The sequence below is a fragment of the Clinocottus analis genome, unplaced genomic scaffold (assembly GCF_023055335.1).
Source record: "Clinocottus analis isolate CAN_PGR_092001 unplaced genomic scaffold, fCliAna1.0.p SCAF_3, whole genome shotgun sequence".
Classification (NCBI taxonomy): Eukaryota; Metazoa; Chordata; class Actinopteri; order Perciformes; family Cottidae; genus Clinocottus; species Clinocottus analis.
In genome coordinates, this window is record NW_027176042.1 from 16,578,253 (window position 1) to 16,603,942 (window position 25,690).

At 40.1% G+C, this 25,690-nt stretch overlaps 1 protein-coding gene across 1 annotated transcript; it reads right to left on the reverse strand.

Annotated features, from left to right (window-relative positions):
- Positions 1-1,553: 1,553 nt before the first annotated feature.
- Positions 1,554-25,253, reverse strand: pparg (peroxisome proliferator-activated receptor gamma). The gene is made up of 9 exons (XM_068593499.1): positions 25,121-25,253; positions 11,360-11,659; positions 10,775-10,941; positions 8,840-8,978; positions 6,534-6,733; positions 4,588-4,705; positions 4,237-4,433; positions 3,873-4,116; positions 1,554-2,853 (listed from the first exon to the last, which is right to left on the reverse strand). The coding sequence occupies exons 1-9, from the start codon at positions 25,197-25,199 to the stop codon at positions 2,606-2,608; spliced, it is 1,692 nt and encodes a 563-aa protein (XP_068449600.1). The 5' UTR covers positions 25,200-25,253; the 3' UTR covers positions 1,554-2,605.
- Between the last annotated feature and the right edge of the window lie 437 nt (positions 25,254-25,690).

A 25,690-nucleotide genomic window follows, 5' to 3' on the forward strand; every position in this document is an offset into this window, starting at 1 on the left:
AACAAAGTGAGGATATGCTGACTCGACATAAAGAACACATTTAATTACCATCATCATCAACCATCCAAGGGGACTATCCGGGTCAAAGCCAGAAATCCCCCCCCATCATCTGCCAACTCAAAGACTTATTTTTAGGGGCCATCTTCTCCTTAATCTGCTACACTCTCACGGCCGAGCTTCCTCCTTGTTTTATAATGTCTCCTTTTTACAACTCACATATTCCTCTTATTCCGCATCAGATCTTATAGTTGCCATTGATTTTGTTTGTCCTGACAACCTGAGAAAAAGACCCCAACAGATACATAAAAAAGAGAAAGACAAGATGACTCGATACACCTCCTTTTACACTCGTACCATTCCCATTTCAAGACAATTTAATTCTCACACATAAGTTTCACATTAATCAAAAGAGGAGCAGAAGTATAGGTTTAATGTGACATGTAAAGGGAAGATACATTTCATTGGTTATCTTAAACTCATTTGTGCTCACGGCATAATATAAATTATCTATCTTTGGGCACATGGGACTTCTGGTTTTTTAATAGTATACCTTAACATAATAAACAAAACATGTATTTTCATTTTAATTGGGGATTATCATCGATTAAAGTTCTGTATTTCTTACCAGAGCCAACATTTTAAGAAACCAACAAACTTCGTCCTTATAAAATTACGTGTTTCTTAAACTAAGGATTACATTAAACAAAGGCAGAGAGCAGAAATGTGGTGCTTATCACATTTCAGGACCAAAACCAGAAGCTTTCATGAGGTTCAACATAGAACGAAAAAAAACACATAGTGAACCTCCATAAGATACATTTTAATAAACAAACCATAAAGAAACAAAAGCTTGATCCTAATGGTGGATTATATAGTGTGTATTCCTCATAAGACAACAAGCATATGTGTGTTTGTGTACTCAAAGACTTGTAACTTGACAAAAAGCCAGATATGGTGAAGGCTCTGGGTCAATGAACCTGTGTTTTGGTGACCGGATGAGCACAGGTCACCGGTGAGCTACATTATCCTGAGTTTGACTCTGACCTGATTGTTGTTTGCTTTCTCCTCTATTTTATAGGTGAACTGTAAATTGATCCATTAAAAAAGAAACAAAAGCACACAAAAGAAAATTGGTCCCAATAAAAAAAATTTAAAAAAAATCTGAAAAAATAAAATAACTTCCCCGCTTGCTGTTCGAAAGTGTATCCATAGACTGTGGTTTTCTGGTACGGTTCAGCAGAGTTCAGATGTTGCAATCGCTCCATCAGGGTGTGTGTGTGTCTGTATGTGTGTGTGTGTGTGTGTGTGTGTGTTTGGTAAGAGACACTAAGGATAGCTGATGTAATGACTGCGAAACAGATTTCTAGAGTCTGACTGGAATGCTTTCAAGAAAGACATTATTAGGAAACATAGCAAGTTTGCTCAAATGACTTGAAGCAAGACACAGATTTCAAATAAAAAGTTAGAAAATATTTTATTTACAACAACCCCCTCTGGTATTAACCCAACCATTTTTGTCCGTCGAACCCCCCCTCCTCCTTTCCCGTCCTCCCCGTCTTCTTCTCCCAACCAAAAAACCCCTGTAATCTAATAATCAGACATAGTAGACACTGGATGGATACAAAATATTTTTATAGCAAAATGTATAACTCAGACACTTTTTAGGAATTTAAAATAAAATAAGGCTGAAAAGTGTTTGCGCTGACAATTTTATCCATACAAAAATAATACATATGAATTCATATTATACATTATACGTGTGTCATTTTCTTTTTTGGATGGCCTTTATTCCACACAAATATGAGTCAAACAGCCATCACTGAAGGCACAATATGGCGTAAATGGGTTCACCGTCATGATAATGTGCCTTATGTTGGCTTCACACTTTCTCACAGTTCCTGCAGGTGGACGGGAAGTTACAGGCAATAATCTAATTCCGGTCTTTGTATAAAGCTGATTACAAAAAAAAGATAGCACCTTCATTCTGATGCCAGAACAGAAAATGACATGTGCTTTGTTTTGTTTGTGCGCAGGTGAGCATTCATGCATTTGTGTGCGTTCACAGAGGTATCAACGCACATACACAATGCTGCCCGCCTATGCCGATTGTAACGCAACATTTAGATGAGCTGCACCTGAACAACGCGTACGCTACTGTGTAACACATGTCGTGAACATATTCACAGTGATTTCTCCTGAAGACACTCAAAGCAGGCGTTGCCATGTTAAGCTTCAGCTTGCAAAAAAGAAAGTCCCGACTCTTTCAGTTCGTCACAGACGCTCGTCCGGATTGGTGGTAGTTTCGTATTTTAGTTGGCAGCCCACTTGTTCACAAAGTGTTCGGGCTCAACAATGGCTAAATGACTGTGCTGTTCTGCTGCTGTCTAGACAAAATCAAACACTTCGTCCTTGATTTTTCTTTTCCTGTTCTTTCTCATCTCTTTCTCAATTTCAGTCAGCCTGTCTGGCTACCTCTCTTTATTTCAACACACCAGCAGCACAAAGTACTTTATCATAATTTCACAAGTCATGGTTTTAAGAATACAATCTCTTTATTCTCTCTTTTATTCCACTTTCTCTACTTGTCGTTTTCTCCTGTTGAATTCTAATACAAGTCCTTCATGATCTCCTGCAGCAGCGGGTGTAAGCACATGTCCACCTCCGTCTTCTTCAGCAGCTGGATGAGGTGGACGTGGTCGGTTACGATCTGACGCAGGTCGGTCATTTTCTGGAGCAGTTTGGCGAACAGTTGCAGAGAGTCTGGGTGGTTTAGTTTAAGCTGCAGCTCAAGCGAATGGAGCACCGTCTCCTGAAGCTGCTCAATGGGCTTCACGTTCAGCAGGCCTGGGCGGTCTGGACGGGTGATAAGAGACAAAAATCATTCATGTTTTTGCGGACACATTAAATATCTCTGAGGGACACATATCTGTTGGTTGAAACACACTTAACTTAGCTGGCCCTTATTACCCAACACAGCTGTATTATTATTTACAAAAGCATTCTTATCTTTATTTCAAGCCATAATCTTAGTTCTTTATGTTAATAATTGACTTCAATGTCTGATGTTTCACCCTTATAAAGGTTCAAGGCCAGAATTTTATCAAGTGGTCACACGCTAACTAACAAAATTAAACCATATAGTTCAGGTTCCTGAGGGAGGTTGGCTTGGTTTGATGTTACACATGCAGGAAAAGTTTAGATTTTAAACGAATGGTTCCTAAAAATCTACTTACTATCCAGACATTAGAGAAATGGCTACAAACACCTTTATATGTTGAATATGAATCATCAATAACAGTGAAAAAAACACGGTGAAGCAAGCAAAGTTAAAATCACGCTACATATGGTGTCGTTACTGTTTCTCACTCCCACATGAAGCCTCCCTGCAAACTGATAAATGGGTCAAGGCTGGCCATAGATAGTGTGTATAATGCTGTGGGTTCTCAACTTAGATTGTACACAGCAGACAGCTTACAACACTTAACATTCACAGAGAACTAAATTGTCTGCCAGAAATGTCAATAAGATCTTAAAATACATTTATAGTATTGCTCACAGGTACTTATTTAAAATAATTATACATATACAATTCTGCACTATAAGGCTGAGACTCCATATAACGTTGTCACAGCTTGGTAGCATTCTTCCACAGTAAAGACACCAACACAGTTTTTTTGTGCCGTCTTTGATGCCATTTTTGTATGAAAGATGTAACATTAAGACTTAGTATGAAGACTCTAAAGCTAATATGTGACCTAAGTTAACGCCCTTCTGGCTTCAGCTTTATATTTAACATTTGGAATCAAATTAATCCTTAAATCCGATTCAGAATAAGCTACAACGAATCCTGTGAGAAAAAAAAAACCACTCACCCCCGCTGAGGATAATGACAGCCAGAAACAGTGCCATGTCGCTGTCGTCCAGCTCCAGCGTGTTGAATTTGACTGAGAAGTCAAACTTTGGTTCCATCATTTGACTGAAAGGTTTCCGGAGACTCTTGAGGAACTCCCGCGTCATGAAGATCTGTCCGTAGGAGATCAGGGTCCCGTCTTTGTTCATCAGAGGCGCCATCATGATGATCAGGACCTCGATCACACCGTACTTCAGCAAAGTCACCTGGTAAAAGGGTTGACATGAAGAGCTGATGCTGATTAGCTCTTCAGGAACGACGGCTACTCATGGTAATGGTTGATAATGGTTTTACGGAGAAGTACACTCACTGCTTGCGCCTCTCACCTGATCATTGAGATCCAGATCGATGAATCCTGGGATACTCTTGGCGAACTCGGTCACTTCTCTCACTGCTTCGGCCGAACGCGATTGATACCTGTGGAAGAAACGCAGCTCCAAAGCGTCCGATGGAGCCTGTCCGCTGAGGTTCATTCCCATTCCCAAAAAGCCATACTCTGACTCCTGGTGAGCTTCTAAGATTCCTGGAATCGGATGAGATGTGCATAGAAATAAAGAAAGTCCTTGATGAGGGAGCTCAGTTGCAGGATTACAAGAAAAACAATTACAAGAAAACAATACAAAAAAAAAACTTCAAACATCTCTACATCATTACAAAGATAATGTTGTATCTCTAACCTTCAAGTCCTGCTGTTAGGGCGGATGACTGCTGCAGTTGCTCCTGGATGGGTATCTGCTTACAATTAATAAACTGTTCCCCTTCCATGAGAGACTTCATGTCATGGATGACAAAAGGCTGCAGGTTGAGAAGAAAGAAAAGGAAGAAGAGAGATTTGTAGGAAGGAAAAAATAAACAGTGTTAGCTCCTCAGAGGTCTTCTGAGGTCCCGTGAGCTTCAGATGCAATCATACATGTTACATGTACACTTTGGTCATTCATCGGACCTGCAAATGCAAACACCACACATTTAAAGCAAATACATCTTTGCTGAAGGCTGCAGCAACATTAACAGGTAACTGAAGCAGTTAAGTCACACTTACTGGTGAAACACTGGTGAAAGACATGCACCGCCAACAATACTCACAACACGTTAAAAAATGAATAATAATTTATTACGTGAGGGAAATAGATGCACATACTCTGCTTGTGCAGTCAGTTTATTTTAAACAAAAATGTTTATATGGAAGTCAAGGCCAGTCAATTTGGAAATAAAACATTTAGAATGTAAGTTTTGAAATCAGAAATATCACATTCATTCTTTTATAAATGGAAAGGTGAATTTATGAGCATTAAAATGCGCCCTTGCTCCGTTCAATACACTTCTACTCCAGACTGTTTAGCGAGAAGTTGTCTGATGTTCGCTAACTTTAGCGACGCACAAAGTGTTTTCTGTTAAACTAAAATGTGTCTCCCTCCCCCTCTGATGGTGCGTCTGGAGTGCTAGCGGACTGAGACGTTGATCACGTCAACTCGTATCGAGGCCCCATGTGTTAAACAATGTAAATACTCTACAAAAGATAAAACCATTGACTCCCGATTAGTTTCAGGTGGTTCGCTGCGGTTCAGTAAATAACCCAAGACTTCCTTCAACCAGCAGATAATGCTGTGCCATTTGGCTGCTATCGCTGTGATGAACAGTCATAACAATCAAAAGAACGGGGGCGGAGCAACCTTGAACTCATCCGACTTTGCAGAGAGAGGCCACAGAAAGGCGAAGAAGAAAAAGACTCGGATGCTTCAACAGTTGGGCCACAGATGTAGAGCCAATAATATCAACAACAACAATAGTAATCATTATAATTACTACTGTAAGTGGTGCATTTTGGTTGATTTGCAATCTAATTTTCATAATTCACTGTACACGTCAGAACTATATAAAACATATATGTGTAAGTGCTTGATCTATGCGTTTGATTCACTGCCTTTACTTAATAATATTAAAATAATATTATAATTAATAATATTAGTTATATTAAAATTGATTTATTTCAACCAAACTTGATAAGGTTTCACCGATGAATATTACTTAATCACGTTTGTCTTATTTTCGCCATTGCACTTTTATAAAAGTATCATACCACTTCTTTCGAGATCAACATATTTTCCTACAGCCCACTCATAAAATACCAAATGTCTTCTTACATTTGTTTGATTTGTTGAGTAGGAATGTTAAAGCCTTTGCTGTATATTTTCTGTTGCATGGCTTTACCACTGTAATCTGAGGTGTTTTCTAACAGCCAACACATATGTAAACCAGTTAATCCACTTTCACAAAAGCATGAAAAGACCTTATCTGAACTATGCTGAGTGTGAAAAAGTGTAAAGCTCATGAACTCCGTCACTTTAAGCTTGTTTACCATTATTTTTCCAGATGTACTGATTATTTAATTTAAAACTCAAGGCTGCAGTTGGAAAAACATTGTGGTTATTATTTGATAGGATGGGATTCCTAAAAAAAGTACTGACCTATATATGACAACGGGTCTATAATATACTGACTGTACTGTAATATCCAGGGGACAAATTAACAATAGGTATTTTGATCATGCAAGCAATGTAGAGCACTCCCACCATTATATATACCATCACATCGAGGTAAAGCACAATTATTCATTGCTGCTTACCACGTTGTCTCCAGTCTTCCCAGAGAGGATGGCCCTGGCCTTCACCTTGGTGATGGGGAAGTATTTCAGATAGGCCTCATACAGATGCCGGGACAGAGCCCTCAGATCTGCTGCCTCCGGGTGCATGTGCACCACGTCCGATGAGAACTCAGCTAGCAGTTTCTCCTTCTCCGCCTGGGGCATTCGACCAAAACGAATGGCTGTAAAGACAACAGACAGACACAAACACACATTAGCACAGACACAGGTTGGCACACAGGCAGATACAGTAGGTAAGAGCAGGCACAGAATCATACAGGATGTCTATATTTATAAAAACAATTCTTAATGCACTTCCATCTTATCTGTGTAAATCAATCCATCAGAAAAATGCTGGAAGCTAGCGTCTTCACTCTGTGACAAATGCGCAAGGCCTGCTCTTGCTAGCTGTCCCCAACGTCCGTATGAAAATGGAAAAAAAGGGGTTTTAGGTTCGCTGCCCCTGCGGCTTGGAATCTGCTGCTGACTGCTCTGAGGCTACGGGAGCTGGGCTCTTTAGGTGTTTTCAAAAACAGATTGCGGTGATCTAAAAATGCTCTGTCACTGTTTTATCTGTTTTATCTGTATGTCTGAAACTTTGTTGAAACTATGTGTCACTGCTGTCGTAGGCAGGACACTCTTGAAAAGGGGATTCTCTCAATGAGGCTTTTCTGGATAAATAAACCTTAAATAAAAAATAAAAAAAATAGTATCATATATTAATAATATTATTATAACACTTTACTTTATATACTTTTGTTTCTAATCTGACTTTGGGGAGTGAGCTTCAGTTGACTTCCTCCATGGTTGGAAAATTTCTATTGTATTTCGAATATTTGGACATGGATCAAAGGATCAGATTGACCAGCTGATGTCCCCAAAACTGAGCCGAATTGAACACAGAATTGAAACACATTGAGGAATAAATTACGTTAAAATAGGGGAGAATCCACTGAATTTTAGCTGGTGCTTAACAATATTTTTGGGATCACTAACGAAATAAAATATTTTAAGAGGCACGCAAATCACTGCTCAGACAACTTCTACAAGTGAGTCGGAGCTTTTACTATCAGTCAGGAACAGGAAAATCAACTGGCAACAACACGCAACCCATTTTATGAGGCGTGTTTCATCAAGCAATTACCAAATGTAATTTAATAATTCATGTATGTATTTTTCATGGTAATGATGATCTCATACATTTACACAAGTCTCTTTTCTCCTCCCTTCTCCACAGGTCCCTGCAGGTTATTTTACATGGTGCAATTACAAACACCCAACAAATCTAGTTTCCCTTTTTAAAAGCATGGGTGTGCAAGAAAGTGCAAACATTTATGCAGTTTAGGATCCATTTTATGCTTTTGATATGCTTAATGAATTCACAAATGTTTTAGCATTTAAAAGAAAACTCAGGTGATGGTTTGAGGTGAACGCTGTTTGAAATGTAACAGTATTCATAACTTCACATTGTTTTAAAGGAATGTTACTTTTTACTTCATGGTTCTAATTTTTCTATTTAGCTACCTTATTGGTTTAATATATGTATCCAGTGGTTATATTTCTTTCAATGAAAAACAATACATTTTATTCTATTTCCAACTGATTTTCATTGCCTAAGTTGTAAATCATGATATCAATACATATTAAGTTGCATTACACATAACACAGGTATTCTTTATTTTAGGTGAATGTGGTGAAAATAAGCTTTGCAATCTAATTGAAATTTTAAGCTAAGTTGTAAAATGGTTGAACCCTCTTTTTTCTGTTCGTGAAAGTCATAAATTATCCTCCATTCAGGCTCCTGCACAGCGTTTACTGAGCATTGTGTAGTGGTTGTTTAGCAGTGTATGTGATTGTGTAACGCTGACCGTGAGATGAAAGCACACCTTAAGCAAATGAATACCATCTAAAGCTGCCCTTCCACCAACTGGCATGGAGCCCACAGCAGTGACACAGCAGTTTGGAGAAATCAGTTGTGGTTTATGAACTCTGAGATGTCAGTCATTGATGAATTAAAAACCCATACAGGTCAATATTTCAAGAGGAACTAGTGGTAATAAGCAGCAGTGTAGTGAAGATGTATCTGCAAGGAGGAGTAACCAACATTTGCTTATTTAAAGTAAATCTACATGAATGGAGGGTAATTTGTGTCTGAAGAAACAGCAGCGCATAGAAAACACCTCAATGTACACACGCTTTGACTTCTCTTATCATTGTGTAGTGAAGCCTTTTTAATTCACACACACTCGTGGTTCTAAAAGCTGTGTGAGACAGAATCACCTCCTTACCGTTGTGTGACATGCCGACATTCAGGCATTTCTGGAAGCGACAGTATTGGCATTTGTTGCGGGACTTCTTGTGAATACGACAGTGAAGATCACAGTGGTCATATACCAACTTTAACCTGATTGTGCGTCTGAAGAAACCCTAAGGGAGAGAAACAGAGACAATAACGTCAGTTGGCGCTAAGATATCCCCCCCTTTTTTACATTTGCTTTTCTCACCCAAATCTGCACCTTTTAAAGAAAAGTGAAAAGAATAGGACTGGGAGACTATTTGTGTTGCCAAATAAGACAATATAAGTATGATAAACAATACATATTTTCCTAGTACTGTATGTGCCTAATAAATTCTAGATGAGACGTGAAAGGAGAAGGTCGAACAAATAATTATGATTGGAAGATATTCACTTTTTTTTAGTATTACACTTTTTACTTATATTACAATCTTCATTATTAAAGTTTGTTGTTGGTGGAGTAGCTCCACAGAGCATCTATTTACTGATGATGCAGATTAGATACCTGGTTCTTTCTAATCTGAGGAAGTCCATTATACTGCCAACAAGTGTGTTTAAAAGCACATTGCATTTCAGGGTGGATTTATGCTTTGATGCTTTCAACCTTAGGACCAAAGGACCACAAGACATTTGCTTATCTCAGCTATTTACTATGTAGCCATGGTCAATCTGCCAACACACACTCCTACATGCAGTCACAGCGTTGTTGATGGATGGTTGTGGTATTTATATAAACTAAGAAAGCTAATGGGAAGATGAAGATGACACAAAAAGCAAAGAAGGCTGCAAGTTTTAAGTATTATAAGGAGAATTTGATCGTCCGTTTTTGTAAGCATACAAATCCACATGTGGACTTGTGCTAGGTGAAGGCTGGTGTGTTTGGCATCTGCATTCTTTTATCCACAGATGTTCCTTTTTTGATCATAGGTTATTTAAAGAAGGAGGAAGTTAAAGAGGGTCAAGGCTCCACCTCAATAAAGAATGTTTTCTGTTTTGAAACAATTAGGTGTTTGCCTGCTTGGCTGACCCCCTCTTCTGGTGAGTCTCCCCTGAGACTTGAGCAGAACAATGACTACTGTGCTTTACCATCATTCAGCCTCTGGAGGTACAGTATGACTGAGACTCAGGGCGTTGTATCTTGTAGTAAATACTACACAACAGTTGTGCTGATTCAACCCGACGGTCATGGTCAAGCTGTAGTGAGTGGACGTGCTTTATTATAACTAAGGATAGATATTCAATTTATATATATATAAATATATATAGATAGATAGATAGCTAGACCTGTGAAAATGTCAGACCTGTGAAATATTCTTATAATGTCTCAGCGTTTCAAAGAAAAGGAAAAAAGTTGTGAAACTTCCCCCGCTCTCTATTAGTTATTTATACTCCATACTGACAAACAGGCTGAGTTTAGGGGGCTGGGTGTGCGTCTGCAGAAGCACGAGTCTTTGTTGAGCTCTTGCAAAGTAAAACATGTGGTTAAAGTGACAGACAGGCAAAAGATGAAAAATACATTGTAGAATTATTTATTTCACAAGCGTGTCCCCTGCGAGTGACACATGATGACAGAAAAAGGAAGACTGGCAAGGAAACAAAACTTCACAATTTGCAGTAACAGTTGGTGTTTCCTGACAAGACTCTCGGGTGGTATGACTATCCGTTTCTGTTTTATCATTTCATACTCAGTACATTGCAATTGGATAACTAATATGCATCTCTCAAAGTAATTGGTGGTCAGAATTTCTAAAATCCCTCTTGAAAACTGAACAACAATATGAAAAAATTTGCTTCTATCTTTTGGGATAGCAAATTGCTCATCGTAGGGTGTTCAGCTGTCACTTTTATTAGTTGAAGAAATAATCAGCAGATTATTTGATAATATAATCTAAAGTTTTATACACTCATGATAATCTTTCGGTCCTACCTTACAGCCCTCACACGCATGGACGCCATAGTGAAACCCTGAAGCTTTGTCTCCACACACACGGCACTCGATGTTTAGCGCTGCCGGCGACGTATCGTCCTGGAGCTTGGAGAACACGGGATCGTCAGAGTACTGTGGAGGCGACTCCGGCTCCAGCTTGATCAAATCTGATAGCAAACACATCATCAGGCAGGAACAGTAGCACACCAAGTAGGCAGACAGATAGAAAACTCAAACGTTCCTATTTCACTTTCTATCCACCGGTTTAATACTCAGTTGGTTTTATCCAGGTTTCTTTCTATGTGCTTCCTGTGATGTAAAGAAGTATAGTGTATAACAAGCTCTCACCACTATTCTCATGTTTTAAGCACAAATGCAAATCAATGTCTTTACCAACTCTCTTTTAAATGTGGTACTTTTAAAGTATTTTCACATGAAAGCTTTCTTAAGCCTGGACTTAAGCTAACAATTCTACTTCCTGTGGTTGAATTTTGCCACTAGGCCTTGTGTGCATTTCCTGAAATCAGCATTAAAAAACTAAACAAGTTGTAGGGCTGGTTACCCCATGACATGGATGGGACTCACTGTGCTTGTCCGGCTCCGTTCTGTAGCTGTTCATGTTTGTGTAGTCCATGTTGGTCATTTGTTCTTCGTTGTGCGACGGCCTGGGGTCATAGGCCACACCGGCAGAGGAGATGGAGGATACGAGCGGGGGAGACAGGGAGGACGGGATGGATGAGGAGGACGAGATGGAGGCGTAGTCTAATGTGGCCAAATGCTTCATGTCGAGGGAGTGGGAGCTGTCGTCCAGCCCCGACAGCTCCATGGCGTTCAGACTGAACCCGACGGGCCAAGCTAGGAGCTGCTGGGTGTCCACCATGTCTACTGTGGAGAGAGAGATGAAGCAGTGACACAACAGCTGATGCAATATCCTTTGTTGACTGTATGTGGCCTTGTTAAAAGAAAACACTCGGAGAAGCTGAGGGAGCAGAGGAAGAGGGAGAAGTTGGAGAGAGGATGAGATAAAACAGAAAGAGAAACGGAGGAAGGGAGAAAGAAGGATGACAATGAAAATATACATGCTGCGTTGCACATAGTGTTAATGATTAAATATGTCTGTTCAGAAAAGCCCAAACATAACAAAGCACACACACGTGCACACACACACACACACACACACACGCATGCACACACTCCAGGAGTGCCCCTGGCCCTCCAGCTCGGTGCTGCAGTCTGTCTGTTATCTGGTAAACAGGGAGGCAGATTGTGTCACAGTGAGTACAAGCCGAACTCTGGCACTGAGGAGCGTCTCTTCTGCTCAAAACACTGTCTTCCTCTGTTGCTGTTTGGGTGGCTCGCTGTGTGATTGCCCAACCAAAGGACACAGACAGCAGGACAGTTTGAGCCTCCGTCTGTCTGAGGCCAAGGATGTGACACAGCCTGCACCTTCTGAGTGTCGAGATGTGTTACCCATTGTTAATTAAGAACCGTGGTGGCATTGCTCCAACATCAGAGCTGGTTTTAAATTCTAGGATATTTTTTTTTCTTGCTTGTAAATCTAGAGAAACAGGTCACAGAGGGATGTATTTTTTTCAAAAAGGCAAAAATAATTATAAATATGAAAATGCTGACTATTTTAACGACAGCAGCAGGTGAGGGTATGTGTGACCAATGTTCATCGTAATGAAGGAACATGCCAGTTGTGTGTTTTTATTCAACTTTAAACAACAGACCATATTCATCAGTAGATCAAGTCATTGTTCGTTTTAGTCTTTTAAAGGATTCTTTTGACAGTGAGAAGAGTATATTATGATGACCTGCACAATACTTAAATAAACTCTGCCGCTTAAGGGAAACATAAATAAATGGACCTGTACAATGTATAGAAAATGCTTAATCAACACTCAAATACAAATGTTGGTTGCTCTTCAGTCATTCTAATACAGTATCTAACTCAGATGTCAGAAATGATTGGAAGAAGTGAGCCGAGATGGTCAAAGTCCAGACGACAGAGGTTACTACAGTCCACGCTGAAGCAAACCACATACACGGCTTTACAATCAGGGGGAGGTTTTGTAGAAAGGTGACGCATACATAACTTTGTAGAATTGTTTATGTGATGTATTTAAACGTTAAAGTGGCTTTTCTAAAGTTTGTTGTTCTGTAAGGGTCCCATTGTAATGGAAGTTAGAGCGTTTAGCTGCTGTCTTGTGATCTCAGCAGTTATAGAGGGATTTAGACCAAATTTGTTGTATTTGACTACGTGAAAAGCGGAAAGGATTCAAATTCCCTTGTTGCTAAAGTTGCAGGTTGATGAATATAGTCAAAATAGTATTGGTTAAATTTGGGAGGTACCAGCTTTGGTAAACACATGTTTTCTGGGGAAAATAACAATGATTGGATTTTGATGTGAAAATACGAAGGATTTTTTTTTCTTGTGAAACTATGTATATATTTTCATTAAAAATCAGAAGGATGAGAACATTTTCTCAAAAACTGAAAACTATTTCATTTTCCCATGTTTTTTTCTGAGAAGGAGGAAGCCATGCTTGAATTCTGACCTTGATGTAAACTAAAGAAACTCTGAAAAGGAAAAGACCAACTAGCAACAGTTTATTAATAATCAGTAGAGTAAAAGGTCTGTGCACTAAACCACCTGGCCTGCCAAAAACCCCTTTTGTAACAACACAAGTTTTATAAATAAACCTCCTCTAATCAACTTTGAGCCTCTGATTTGGAGAAAAAGGGTAACAAAGAGCGCAATACATTATGCAACTGTGCAACACTAAAATAGCAAAAGTCGGATGGCACAGTAGCACCAGGTATAAAAATGGCTCCAAATTACTTGGCAAAACATCCCTGTGCAGCAAACATCCTCTTCTCTCAACCACTTATTGTTTCCTTTTTACTTGTTCGGACTGTGGCAGAAAAAAACAGGGGGTGATCCACTTAAAATTCACATTGACTGTGACATTGTTTTAGAACAAGAGAAAGTGTGTGAGTGTGTGTGTAAGTAGGGGCACGGGAGGGGGGGGGGGCGGGTCGCAAGCTGTAGTTGCACTGTCTTGGAAGCTGCTGCGGGGGAAAATTCCTATGACTATTATTAACCGGAGAAACGTGGATATTTTTCCAGGTCCAGATATTTCTTGGTCAGTTGCCAGCCGATCCAAACCTAAAATAGATGGAGCATTGGAGTGACTTGTGTCCTGGTTGGCATCAAGTTATCATGTGAATACAGGAATACTGGGAGAAAGAGCTCTGTGGATGAGAGGACGAGTGATGAAGTGGAAAGAGGGGGACAGAGAGCGAGTCCTTAGTCCACTTCAAGAAATCAAATTGCGCCCCAGAGGCTTCAAGAAAACCCCTACTTTTAGGAAATTCATGGTCTGTACTAGGCTCATGATGAACACAACTGAGAACGTAAAAAAGGAAAGCGTCTGCAGCCGAGCAGTTAATCCAAGGTGCTTAAATCAGTTGCAATTGAAGACAAAAACAGGTTTGTACTGTAACTCCTCCAGTGTTCATGGAAACGCTGCACTAGAAAATCCACTGCATTCAACATGTTTGTATCTGTGAGTGCTGTGTGGGCAAACACCATGTCAGACGTTTTGAAGGGTGATAAATGATCACTATGGTTAGGCTGTGTAGACTCTGTTTGCAAAGGTGTGGGGGTGTGAACACGTGCGTGACAATAATGCCGGTGTTTCCTGATTTCCACATGTCAGAACTTGTCTTCCAGGTTTGAGTACAGCGTGTAGGAGTGTTTTCTATCAGCTATTGCCTCAGACATGACATAATAACAAAAGGCCAACGGCAAACTGGCATGCAAGTCAGGCGAGGTTGTGTAGTGACGAGGTGGATCGGCTTGCTGTGTGCGAGCCAACACGTACAGCATCAACCTTCTGAGGATATTTGATTGGACAAAGATGTTAATTAAGGTGGAGTGAATGAACAAAAGCAAAGACTGACCCACAACAGCTGGGTCATTAAACAAAATGGTTATACTGTAATGTCAACTTCAGGAGCAGGAATGAAGCTGAAAGTCCAAAAGCAGCAGTTCAGGAACAAAAGAGGTCAAACCAAGAGGTCAAAGTAAGAGATGTGAAATATTTCCTTCAGGGACAAAGTTGCAAAACAAATGAAATGTTTTTTAACTTTTATATTTCTTCACAACAGTAATGATTCAGTCCAAAACAGACTGAAGCATAGGCAGGGGATCCTTTTTGTTCCTTTGATAATGGACGTTTATTATATTTGATGGTTAGCGTTTTATCATAAATACAATACAAAAAGTCCAAAAAGAAAAACAGAAAGTTTAACAAAGGAGTTTAACACAAAAAGCTAAAAAGCTCACAGTGAATATCATCATTAAATCATCCGACGGTGTGGAATTTTCCTACGCTGCTACACAATAAGTCATCTAACAGCCGAGCGAAGAAACGGTACATTGTGAGGAGTTCAGGACCGAGGACAAGCCAACACAGAGGACAGAAGCCGGTTTGGTATATTTAGTAAAGAGGGAGACAAAAGGCAAAACCTGCCCCGCTGCATTCAGAGACATTAACAACCATTCTTATCTTCTGTTTGAATAAAAACTAAGCTCCCTCTCTTTGGGTGAGAACAACGCCACAAACGTCAAAGCAGACGCTCCCTCTAACGCCCACTGTTGGAAAAGTGCTTTTGTTGGAAGTTAATTGGGTTGCGACATGATAACTAAATTGGGTATAACATACAAATGAATACATGTTTATGATGGTGTTTGCTTACTATACATGTTTCATATATCATGAAGTAAATACAACTTGAAGCAATATAACTACGTTCCCTCTCGTAGAGCTGTACACGCCCAGTTTAGCTCAGTCTAACACTTTCTTTTTACTCTTGCCTTTACAACATCCAAAATGACATGAGTGTTTCCCCTTTTTCCATTTTTTTTCTGTACATTAAACCATTCGTGTCATCACATTTGTCCTGTGTGTAAGTGTGACACACAGAGATTCAGTGCACAGGGCTCCGTGACTTCCTGACCTCTTCATGTAAAACAACATGTGGTTCAGTGTCAGTGACTGAAACAAAGATATGCCCGCCTGCACGTCGGCCTCACAGCTTCTCTGAAAAGGAACCACAGTGCTTGATATTTGCCCGGTTTGTCATGCGTACATAAACTGTGGGATACAGTGCAAAGATCCCATGTTGTGATAATGTTGTATTTTATTTATAAGTAACACATTTTTCTACCACATACAGCAGACGCTCTGTATGTCTGCAGAGTATGAAAAGCTGCCTCACTCTTCAGGAAATTGTCACTCTGATGGTGTGAAGTCACTATGAGCAGAATTACATGAAAGGGCCTTCCCCTTCTGCATCTAACTGATCAGACATGAGAGCAATGGAAAACCAAATGTAGATGTGAGTGTCAGCCAGAGGTCTGAACTGCCCTCTCGACCCAAAAGAGAGTCTCTCCGCGTCTAAAAAACCCACTTGCGCGGTTTCTACTGAATTTACTCATGAGACTTCAAAGCTTGGCACAGTTGGAGGTAAGAAACCATAATCTCTGTCTGCTTGGCACAGATCTGAGTGAAACAGCACCCACTCTCTGATTTCTATTTGACTTTTTGTCAATTTTGTGTGTTTCAACTTCAAAAGCTGATGAACATCAGGTCAACCAGAGGTCAGATTGAGGGGGAAGCAAAGCTTCTTACAAAATGGGCACAAATTGAAGAAACTTTGCTTTTCTGATTAAAAAAAAGCATAGCTACATATTTTACAAACACACACATGTGTGAATAATTATGTGGCTGAGGAGATTCTTTCATCTTAAAATATCACAAGTACTTCATGTCTAATTCTTTCTGAAAGCCGTGGGTTTCAAAAGAGCACCTGGTTCCTGCAGTAGAAGTAAAAGAAGATCTATGAAATGTAGGGTTTTTTGCTCACTAGGGTCGACTAAATATAACAAAAATCTTGCATACAAACCCTAGCAAGCTCACGAGGCGAAGAACTTTCCGAGAGAAAACGTAGTCCATATTCAAAAAGTGGTTGACCTCCAGTAGCTCACTGATAACCACCGATGCACAGAATGACAGTGACACACATGCACACAGGTACAGGACATTCCACTCACCCAGTTTCCCACCGTTTCAATTCAAATAGTGTTGAGTGGCAGCACACTGACCAGCAACCAAGTGACAGTAACAGAAGAAACTGGTGTGTGTATGGTCATGCTTTTCCCTCAGGAAGTAATGACCAGTAGAAAGGGAACTACACGCACACACACACATATTTTTTCTCTCTGTCAGTCTTGTCTCAGCAGAAGTTCAGACAGCTAACTATCATGGGGTCTCGGCGTGTGGATGGCTTTCGTTCCTCTTTTTTTTAATGGGTGCATGTCTCAGCATAATTATACTGAATATACTTGTGCTTGTGGGCTTGAAAATGTTTTCTTGTGTGTATGTGTGTGTGTGTGTGTGTGTGTGTGCTCTCTTGTGTGTGTGTGTGTGTGTGTGTGTGTGTGTGTGTGTGTGTGTGTGTGTAAAGTGGTAGACATCAGATGCAGATGATTTCCTGTTGCTTCACTCTGACAGGCGACCTCATCATGCCTCTGGTTGCACTTCTCTCCCTCCGCTCAGTCACTTGGTGTCGATGTGACGGCGGTGACGCACTCACTTCTGCCTCCTCATGCAAAACCAACACAATACCAGCCTGCAGGTTCTCTGATTTAATTTCAAAAGTCCATATGAGAGGACACTACAGTGATGGCAATCAATGTGTATTCATTGTCCTTCAATATATCAATACACAAGTTCATTTTGACATACAGCATGCAGTAGAGTAATTTGTCTCTCAGTGTAAATGTGTTCAAATCATACTAAATGAAATGCTTGCACACATTCCCAGACCAAACAAGAGAGAAGTGGTTTCCACAGTGGGACATTTCTTCCTTCATTTCCATTTTGTACACAACTTACGTGACTACGGATGCACAGAAAATGACCAAGCAACACTTAGGTGACTGACTGAACAACTCAACAGACAGAAAGTCTCAGCTGGACTGCAACCATCAATCATTCACTCACAACTGTTTTTTTTATCCAAAAGGATCAAGGTTGGACAGGGCGGGACCAGTGGTCTCACATGAGCTGGACTATGAGCTTTCGCTACTCTCATACCGCAAATGTGAACAAGGACAACGATCCTTTCAGCAATGCAGAGACAATGAGAAAAAATGTTGAACTGCATGTTTTCCAAGATGGAAAGTAATCTGTTCTTTGAGGTTTGGTTTAGATGAGGTGACTGCTCAGTCTCATATATTATCCTAATGTTCATGAAACTCAAATTGATCACCATATAAATGTGGGGGCGTGTTGCTTTGTGGTCATTTCAAAGCCATGCACATGTTAGCCTGAACACTCAGACACAGTGAGTGCCACACACCGTGACAGATCTACCACCATGTTAAACAAGATGTAATTCTGTCAGTTGGAACGAAAACCTCAGGTACAAATTAAAATCGCATTAAAAAAAAAAAAAAAAGACTCTTGAGATCCTGTCATACAATTGTTTTTCCATCTCACAAGAGACTTGTTTTTGTATCAAGTTGTGCGTGTTTGTATAGGTTCTGTGTGCTGAAAAAGACAATCCATCATCAATGTAACCACACTATTGTTTTGTTTTCAGCGAGCTGAAGTGAATTTAAAAAAGCATTGTTGTAAACACGGACGAATGCCTCATTACTTGGACTTCCCCTCTGATGAAGTTCACCAACTGAACCTCGTACTTTGTGTTCACACTTGAAGGCTTGTGAGTGGGAGCAGGCGCTGTGGTCCCCGAGGGGCTGCATCATGTTTTTTTGTTGAGCTCTTGAAAATGTGGAACTAAAGTACCGAAGATGGGGTCAACACACACACATGACGACTGTTTTCACCAATGTGCACAATGTTCTAGTCTTTACAGAAAGAAACACACGCAACTTAATATAAAGATACCGCTTTCAGTAAGAGGTCGAGAGTGAGATGAGAGTTGGTGTCTGTGCATTAACCATGGAGCTACAGCTGGGAGGCAATTAGCTTAGCTTAGCAACAGTCAGCCTTGTCATCTCAGAAGATCAACATATATGAAGAACATCTGCCAGCACCTCTAAAGCATATCTATTACGACGCTGTATCTCATTTGTTCATTTCAAATACAAACAAAAGCTTAAAATATATGTCTATAACATAATGTATGTTCTGCTTTTATCAGGAATTAGGGCTCCAGTTCAAGAGTTAATGCTCAGACAAGAGTTCTTCTCATCTAACTCTTTCCAAGAAAGCAAAGAAGCATATCGCCCAACATGTTGTTAAACTGAACTCTGGCTCTGTACAAAAAAAAAGTGTCTAATAAACCAGGAGACAAATAATTATATACATTAAACACCACACACTGTTTGATTTCTATCTCTCGACTGTCAAGACCAACTGACTGAATATGAGCCGACTCGGTTGGACTTGTTCAATTTAGTCATCACATCGAAATCATGGTTATAATCAGCTGAACAACCGTAGCGCATGCCTTTTACCCTGAGTGTGCATGAAACACCACATGTTTTAGCTGTAAGCGACACACTTTTGCTAATGGAAGATATATTTATATGGCTGCTTCATATATTGCTTTCTGGGAATCTGCAGTTTTACCAATAATCTGAGGACATGAACCTTCCCTCAATTCCTTTAAATAGTTATGAGTTAATGGTTGATGAGTCTCTTGAGCCTCAAGAGCTTCCTTAGTGGATAAGGGGAAGGAGTGTTACATGCTGTCAAGACCTCCCGCACACACACACACATACACACACATGCACACACACACACATGTATGTGCCATGCTGTCACGCCGACCGAAGAATGTGTTTGACACATGTGCACAGCAAAACGAAGTATAGTTCGGGGCACACCTTCCATTTATGACAAGAGAACAAAGTCAAAAGCTGTTTATCCTTGTCTCACACACACACACACACACACACACACACACACACACACACACACACACACACACACACACACACACACACATACATACATACACATGCACACACACACACCTCTGAGCCTCAAGGTCAGGAAGAAAACGAGGATGACAGAAAGGCAGACATGACAATTACCAACAAATTTGATGTATACAATTGACCGTTATGATGACGTCACAGAGGCTCATGATAACTTTACATGAGTGTGATCTCAGCTGTGGGAGTCGTGGGAGAAATCGCAGCAGTCGAGATTTATAGCGAAACTTATGTTTTGACAAAAGCAGGGAGTGAGAGGAGGACAACGTGGTGGGAAGAGGGAGAGGTGCAATGTGGTAAGGGTCATACCCGGTTCCTCGAAGTGGAGAGGAAAAGACGGGAGTGTGCTGCCTACCGCCGCTGTTTAACTGCACAATAACAAAACAACCCATGACGTGAGTCTCATTCACAGAATGTACTGTACAAAAGGAACTGATTTAGAATTGTCTGTACAAAAGGAAGGCTCAATAAAGGTATAAAAATAAGCAAAATAAGTGTCAGAGTTGGTTCAACAATTCTTTCTTTAACATTTAACCCCCTCTCATTGATTGTCCGACTACACAAAGTACGACACAATATTGAAATAATATATATAAGAAGGGAAGCGTTTAACTGTATTTCTGACTGTTTCATTTCCGAGATCATTTGGCTTTTAAACAGTATTAGCCAATGTTTAATTGAGGGGGCGGATTACATACGTCATCCCTAGTGAAGCCTGAACCAGTGATGTCTCGCACAGTGCAACGTCCAGTGAACGCACTTAGTCTGTTGTGCACAAGAGTCTGAGTCAGTCTTTAATTCCCAATAGAGACCAGAAGAGCTGCTGTTTGCTCCCACATCTTCCCTAAAGGGAAATTAGGACAAAGTTTTCTCGCTACCCCTAATGTCCGTTGACTAATATCTATGTTAAAGTGCATGGCAAGGGAAACTCTTCTTAATAGTGTTTATTTGTGTGTTGATGTGGGTGTTTTTGTTTGTGTGGATTACAAAAATGACAACTCCCTCGCAGGTTTGTTTTATGGCAATCCCATTAATTAATTGAGAGTGTTTGAGAGGATGCGACACGCAGCACAGCAGTAGCTGAAATGATTTGTGTCTTCAGACGGGGAATGCCTCATCAGCATGATGATGATGATGATTCTGGGTTTCTTTTTGCCTACTGGGGTCGACTTTTCTTAAGTTTCAACTTTCTTTATTTTTGTTAGGATATAACTGTAGTGGTTGGGCACATATTACATTGATGCACATGACCTGACAAGCCAGCTTCTGGTTCATTTCCCAGCAGGCCGTGCTGCGTGGCTCTTTCCTGCACGTTTCCTGTCTCTCTCTACTGCCACTATTGATAAAAAAAAAATATTTCAAAGTTATTTTTTTCACAATATGACAACTATTGCACAGCGAAACTAAGTATGGTGGTTCAGAATAGACCCAGACAGACGGTCTGTGACTTCATGTTTTGGTGAGTCAAATGACAGTAAGATATCAAAAAACACAACATTTCTAAAGGTCACAATCCAAAGCATGGTATGAGTAGGAGAGGATTGAGGGAGTTAGAGTGTTACTGAATACGTTGTATATGTTTTATTTGCTGAACAGCCAACGGAACAGAAACGTCATCTTACATTTGATGCTGGGACATCTTTTTTTTACTAATAAAGTCGGGCATCTGAGAACCAACTATCACTGTGAATAGGAGACAACGTTAGAGAAATAGATGTTTTTCATTTGATAACTCGTTGATTTGGCCCAATCTTACACATCTTACATGAAAATGCCTTCTTGTCTCTGAAACTGAAAACTTGCTTTAACTTTGTGTTGAGAGAGAAAGAGAGAGAGTAATAATTATATAAATGGTAAGAACAAATGGTGAAGACAGAATGTGGTCACTTTGTTCAACTCTTGAGATCTTACTACAATACTACAACACATATTTGTACTTATACTTGCAGGTAAAAGATCCTGCTGCTAAGATACATTCTGATCCTAAATAATGACAATATGATCAGGAGATCGATATATAAAGACAGGTGTTGGAATATAAAAAAGAGAGGACTTTGCGGTTTGCCAGAATACGATGGAGACGTAAAAGATTCACAAATACAGCGGATATTTTTCAGCAAACTATGTTGATGTCAATAGAAATCCAATTCAGCTAACCCTAACCCTTACTTAAAATGTATAATTAAACCTAATTAAAAGAAAACTGATTAACTTAAGGGATAAACTAAGTCAACATGGTCTCGGTGTAAATTGATAAAAGGTGAGCTTTTTTAAAACGTTCACAAAAAACATAAACGCTGAACGATAGTTCACAAACCAGGATGTATGTGGCGTGGCTACAGACAAACGTGGTTAACTCTCTGTGGGCTGAACTGGCGCATGCAACTCTCTTTTTATCTGTTTATTTATACGGACACAAATGTGCCGCAGATCATCTTCCTTGCCTTCATGCAGTGATAATGTTTAGCCCCCAAATGTTTTATATATCCCGTTTAAACCCACTGCAAACAACTGTTTAGAAGATTGACAACTGTTGCTTACGGCATTTTAAATGAACACACATAAAAAAAAAAATCAAACTAAGGCGAACCTGCGATTGTAGGCGTCTTTAAAATCTTGACTTGTGGCCTTTACACAAATTTAAACAAGTTTTTAGTGGAAGTATGTTGTCTGCAGAGACAACATGCCGTGTGAGGGTGAATATAAACATAGCATGGTATCTCGAGACACTCCTTTCATTTACAACAACAGAGCAAAGTTCCTATCTGTCCAACCATTCACATGTTACACACACCTCTCTTTAGGAATTATATAATTTGATAAGCGATAGTTTTACTGGCTGGCTGGCGCTCTATCAACAGACTCAGTCAGGCAGTTAGACTTAAAAGAACGCACGCACAGGTTCGACAAAGCTTTCTACAGCCAGTAGGATCCAACACTCACGCTTGAAACTCAAGGATATAGTATGAGTAATCAATTATGCCCAATGCAGCATCATTTCCTTATTAATATGAAAATGAAGCAAAAGATTGTGTTACACAACGTTTTCGACTACACCTTGAATAAGGAAGGTAGCGCAGTAGTAGCACTTTAGTAGCACTTAAATGGCACTTACTGATAGCACTTTCATAGTTTGACTTCATTGAGGAAATTGTACTTTGCTGATTCTTGTTGTTCTGAGTTTGTACTCACTGTTAAATGCACTTATTGTAAGTCGCTTTGGATGAAAGCGTCAGCTAAATTAAATGTAATGTGTTCAAATTTGAAAGGCATATTATGACGCAAATCCAGATAAGCAGAGAAATGACATTTTATAACTTCTCCAAAATAGAGGTTTTTCTCAACCACAAATAGATCATATGTTCCCCTCCTTTAAAATAGTCAAGTGACATCAGCAGTGACATTTTAACCTTTAATGAACTAAAATGTTGAAATAAAAATGGCAGCATTCTGATACTTGAGAGAGTCCATAGTGCCAGTTTGATGGTTAATGTCCTCGTTACTTAATCATTATGGCATTATCTGTGAAACCCTAGGACTCTAACTTTTCTTTTTCAGGAAGTATGACTTTCTCTATTTTTCTGACTTTTATTTTCACTGACTTTATTTTTAGGTCTGGTTGGCTTTAAAGCAACGCTCTGTTGCTTTAAAGCCAACCAGACAAAAAAATCACTTTTACTTCTGTACAACTTCCTGATTTGATATATACATATATATATATATATATATATATATATATATATATATATATATATATATATATATATATATATATATATATATATATATTTATATTTTTTACAGAGCTGTTGATTTCAAATAACTTTATAATTACCATGTAGAAGACATAGCAGCATGACTCTCTAAGCTTTTGGTGTGATTTAGCTCATTTATTATCAACATGTTCTTCATCTTCCTATAGCAGCTATTTATCAAAGCTGCTATGAATTGATTTATTAATCTTTCAGCAGTGATTGGTTTTAGGTGCTGCCAATTCACTGTTGTAATAAACTTGCAGAGACTTTAGAGATCACAGTGAACTTTGCATATGGATTGATTATAGTCCGATATAGTGGTGCCATCTGCACGTTCATCTGCATGCCCCGAATACCATAGAGACTGACTACAATAAAAGGAGCTGTATCATCCTCGCAAAATACGTTTTGAATAGTGTAATACAACTACTGAAAACTAATGGCAGCCTTAAATGTAAGCAATGATCTGCAGTAATGGACCAAACTCAAGATAAAAACTGCATGATTACACTTGTATTAATTGTCCCATTAAGCATGTGCACACCAAGAGCAAAACACATGCTGAAATGTATTTAATTATGTACAAAATTTAGTTTTGAACAACAAAAATATCCGTACACATTCCCTCATCGTTCACCATGTTGTCAGACATAAAGATCACAAGTGATGAAGGAAAAACTTCCTCGGCAGTGAACAATTAGACTTACTGTTGGTGCTAACAGCCTGAGTCCCGTACAACAAACTGATAAGCTCTCTTTCCAAGTTCCATTATCATATCATAATAAAACAACACGAGGCCCGTTCACATCAGCTGCCACGGAGCCACGCAGCAAACCTCAGAGAGAAATCAGTGTTGGCCACTGAGCTTGTGTCCACATTACTGCTGAGTCATGACCAAGACTTTCTAGTCAGTTTCAAAAAACACAGAACTGCCTGAGTAATATTGTGCAATATCCACAACCCTCACATGACTCGAGAATAATGACACGAGAGAAGAATATATAGGATATCCGAAAGGTTGTGAGTTACCTGGCTCAGCATTAAAAGCCCTAATAAACTACAGAGGAGGGAGTGAGACACAGACTGTTTACTGACTCACCTGAGTGGTAGTGACCGCTTTGATGGTTAAACCCTGTGCCTGGTGTTTGCATGTCAAAATCACACTCACACTGTGTCCCACAGACACACTGTGGCGAACACCTGACTGGGTGCCAGTTGTCAGTCCTGTGACCGCCCCCCCCACCCCCCCCCCCCCCCCCCCGCCGCACCCCATCACCCCCTGCGCCCAGCTGCATGCCAATACAATAAAAGGTCCACCATAATAAGATAGACAATTGGAATAGGATGGGGAGAAGAGTGCTCACGTTTTGATGTCTTTGTTTCTGCATCTTTGAACTTTTAAAATAAACACATATTCCCATTTTTTTTTTTTTCTTTCAGGAAAAACAAGCTGCATGATTGTATATGACGCGGCAGACTATTGAACTCTGCATTCCTCTCAAACAGACTCAATCTTGACATAACGTCCACAACCGCAGGCGGAACACTCACGCAGCGCAGCAGACCGGGAACCGAGCGGAAGGTGACTGACCCGGGACCAGTGCGTGGCAGCGCGGGGCGGACGGAGCATGCACCGACTCGTCGAGGTCGGGACTCTTGTCTTTGGTCTCGCGCAAAGCCTCGACCACCGGGGCGTCGTCTCGTCGGCGTGAGAGAGGTGAGGCGTGTTCGCTGTGCAGGTTTCTGGTCATGCTGCTGCTGCTGCTGCTGGTCTCTCTCTCTCTCTCTCTCTCTCTCTCTCTCTCTCTCTCTCTCTCTCGGTATCCTGAGGACACACGCAGAGGCATCAAGTTACCGTTTGGCTTCATGCTGCTGTTGCTGTTCAACTCTTTTTTCTTCTCCATTTAAAGCCCAGTGTGCATTCAATGAAACAACAGAGACGTCAGCAGCAGGTTAAACTTCCCTGAGAACAAAGAGGGTCGGTAACCGCACGTCTGTCACAAAAATCCACCAACAAAAGCGGACAAATTAACTAGAATTACATCTAGAATAATAGAAACACGTCAGTAGGGGTGAAATAGGGATGAGTCATGACATTAGCAACATAAACTGAAAGTTTTG

Coding starts and splice junctions, on each gene's coding strand:
- pparg (XM_068593499.1), bottom strand. CDS start 25,199: ATGCTCCGTCCGCCCCGCGCTGCCACGCACTGGTCCCGGGTCAGTCAC. Junction 8,979..10,774: donor ATGCGTGTGAGGGCTGTAAG/GTAGGACCGAAA, acceptor TCTCTCCCTTAG/GGTTTCTTCAGACGCACAAT. Junction 4,434..4,587: donor CCTAACAGCAGGACTTGAAG/GTTAGAGATACA, acceptor ATCCGATTCCAG/GAATCTTAGAAGCTCACCAG.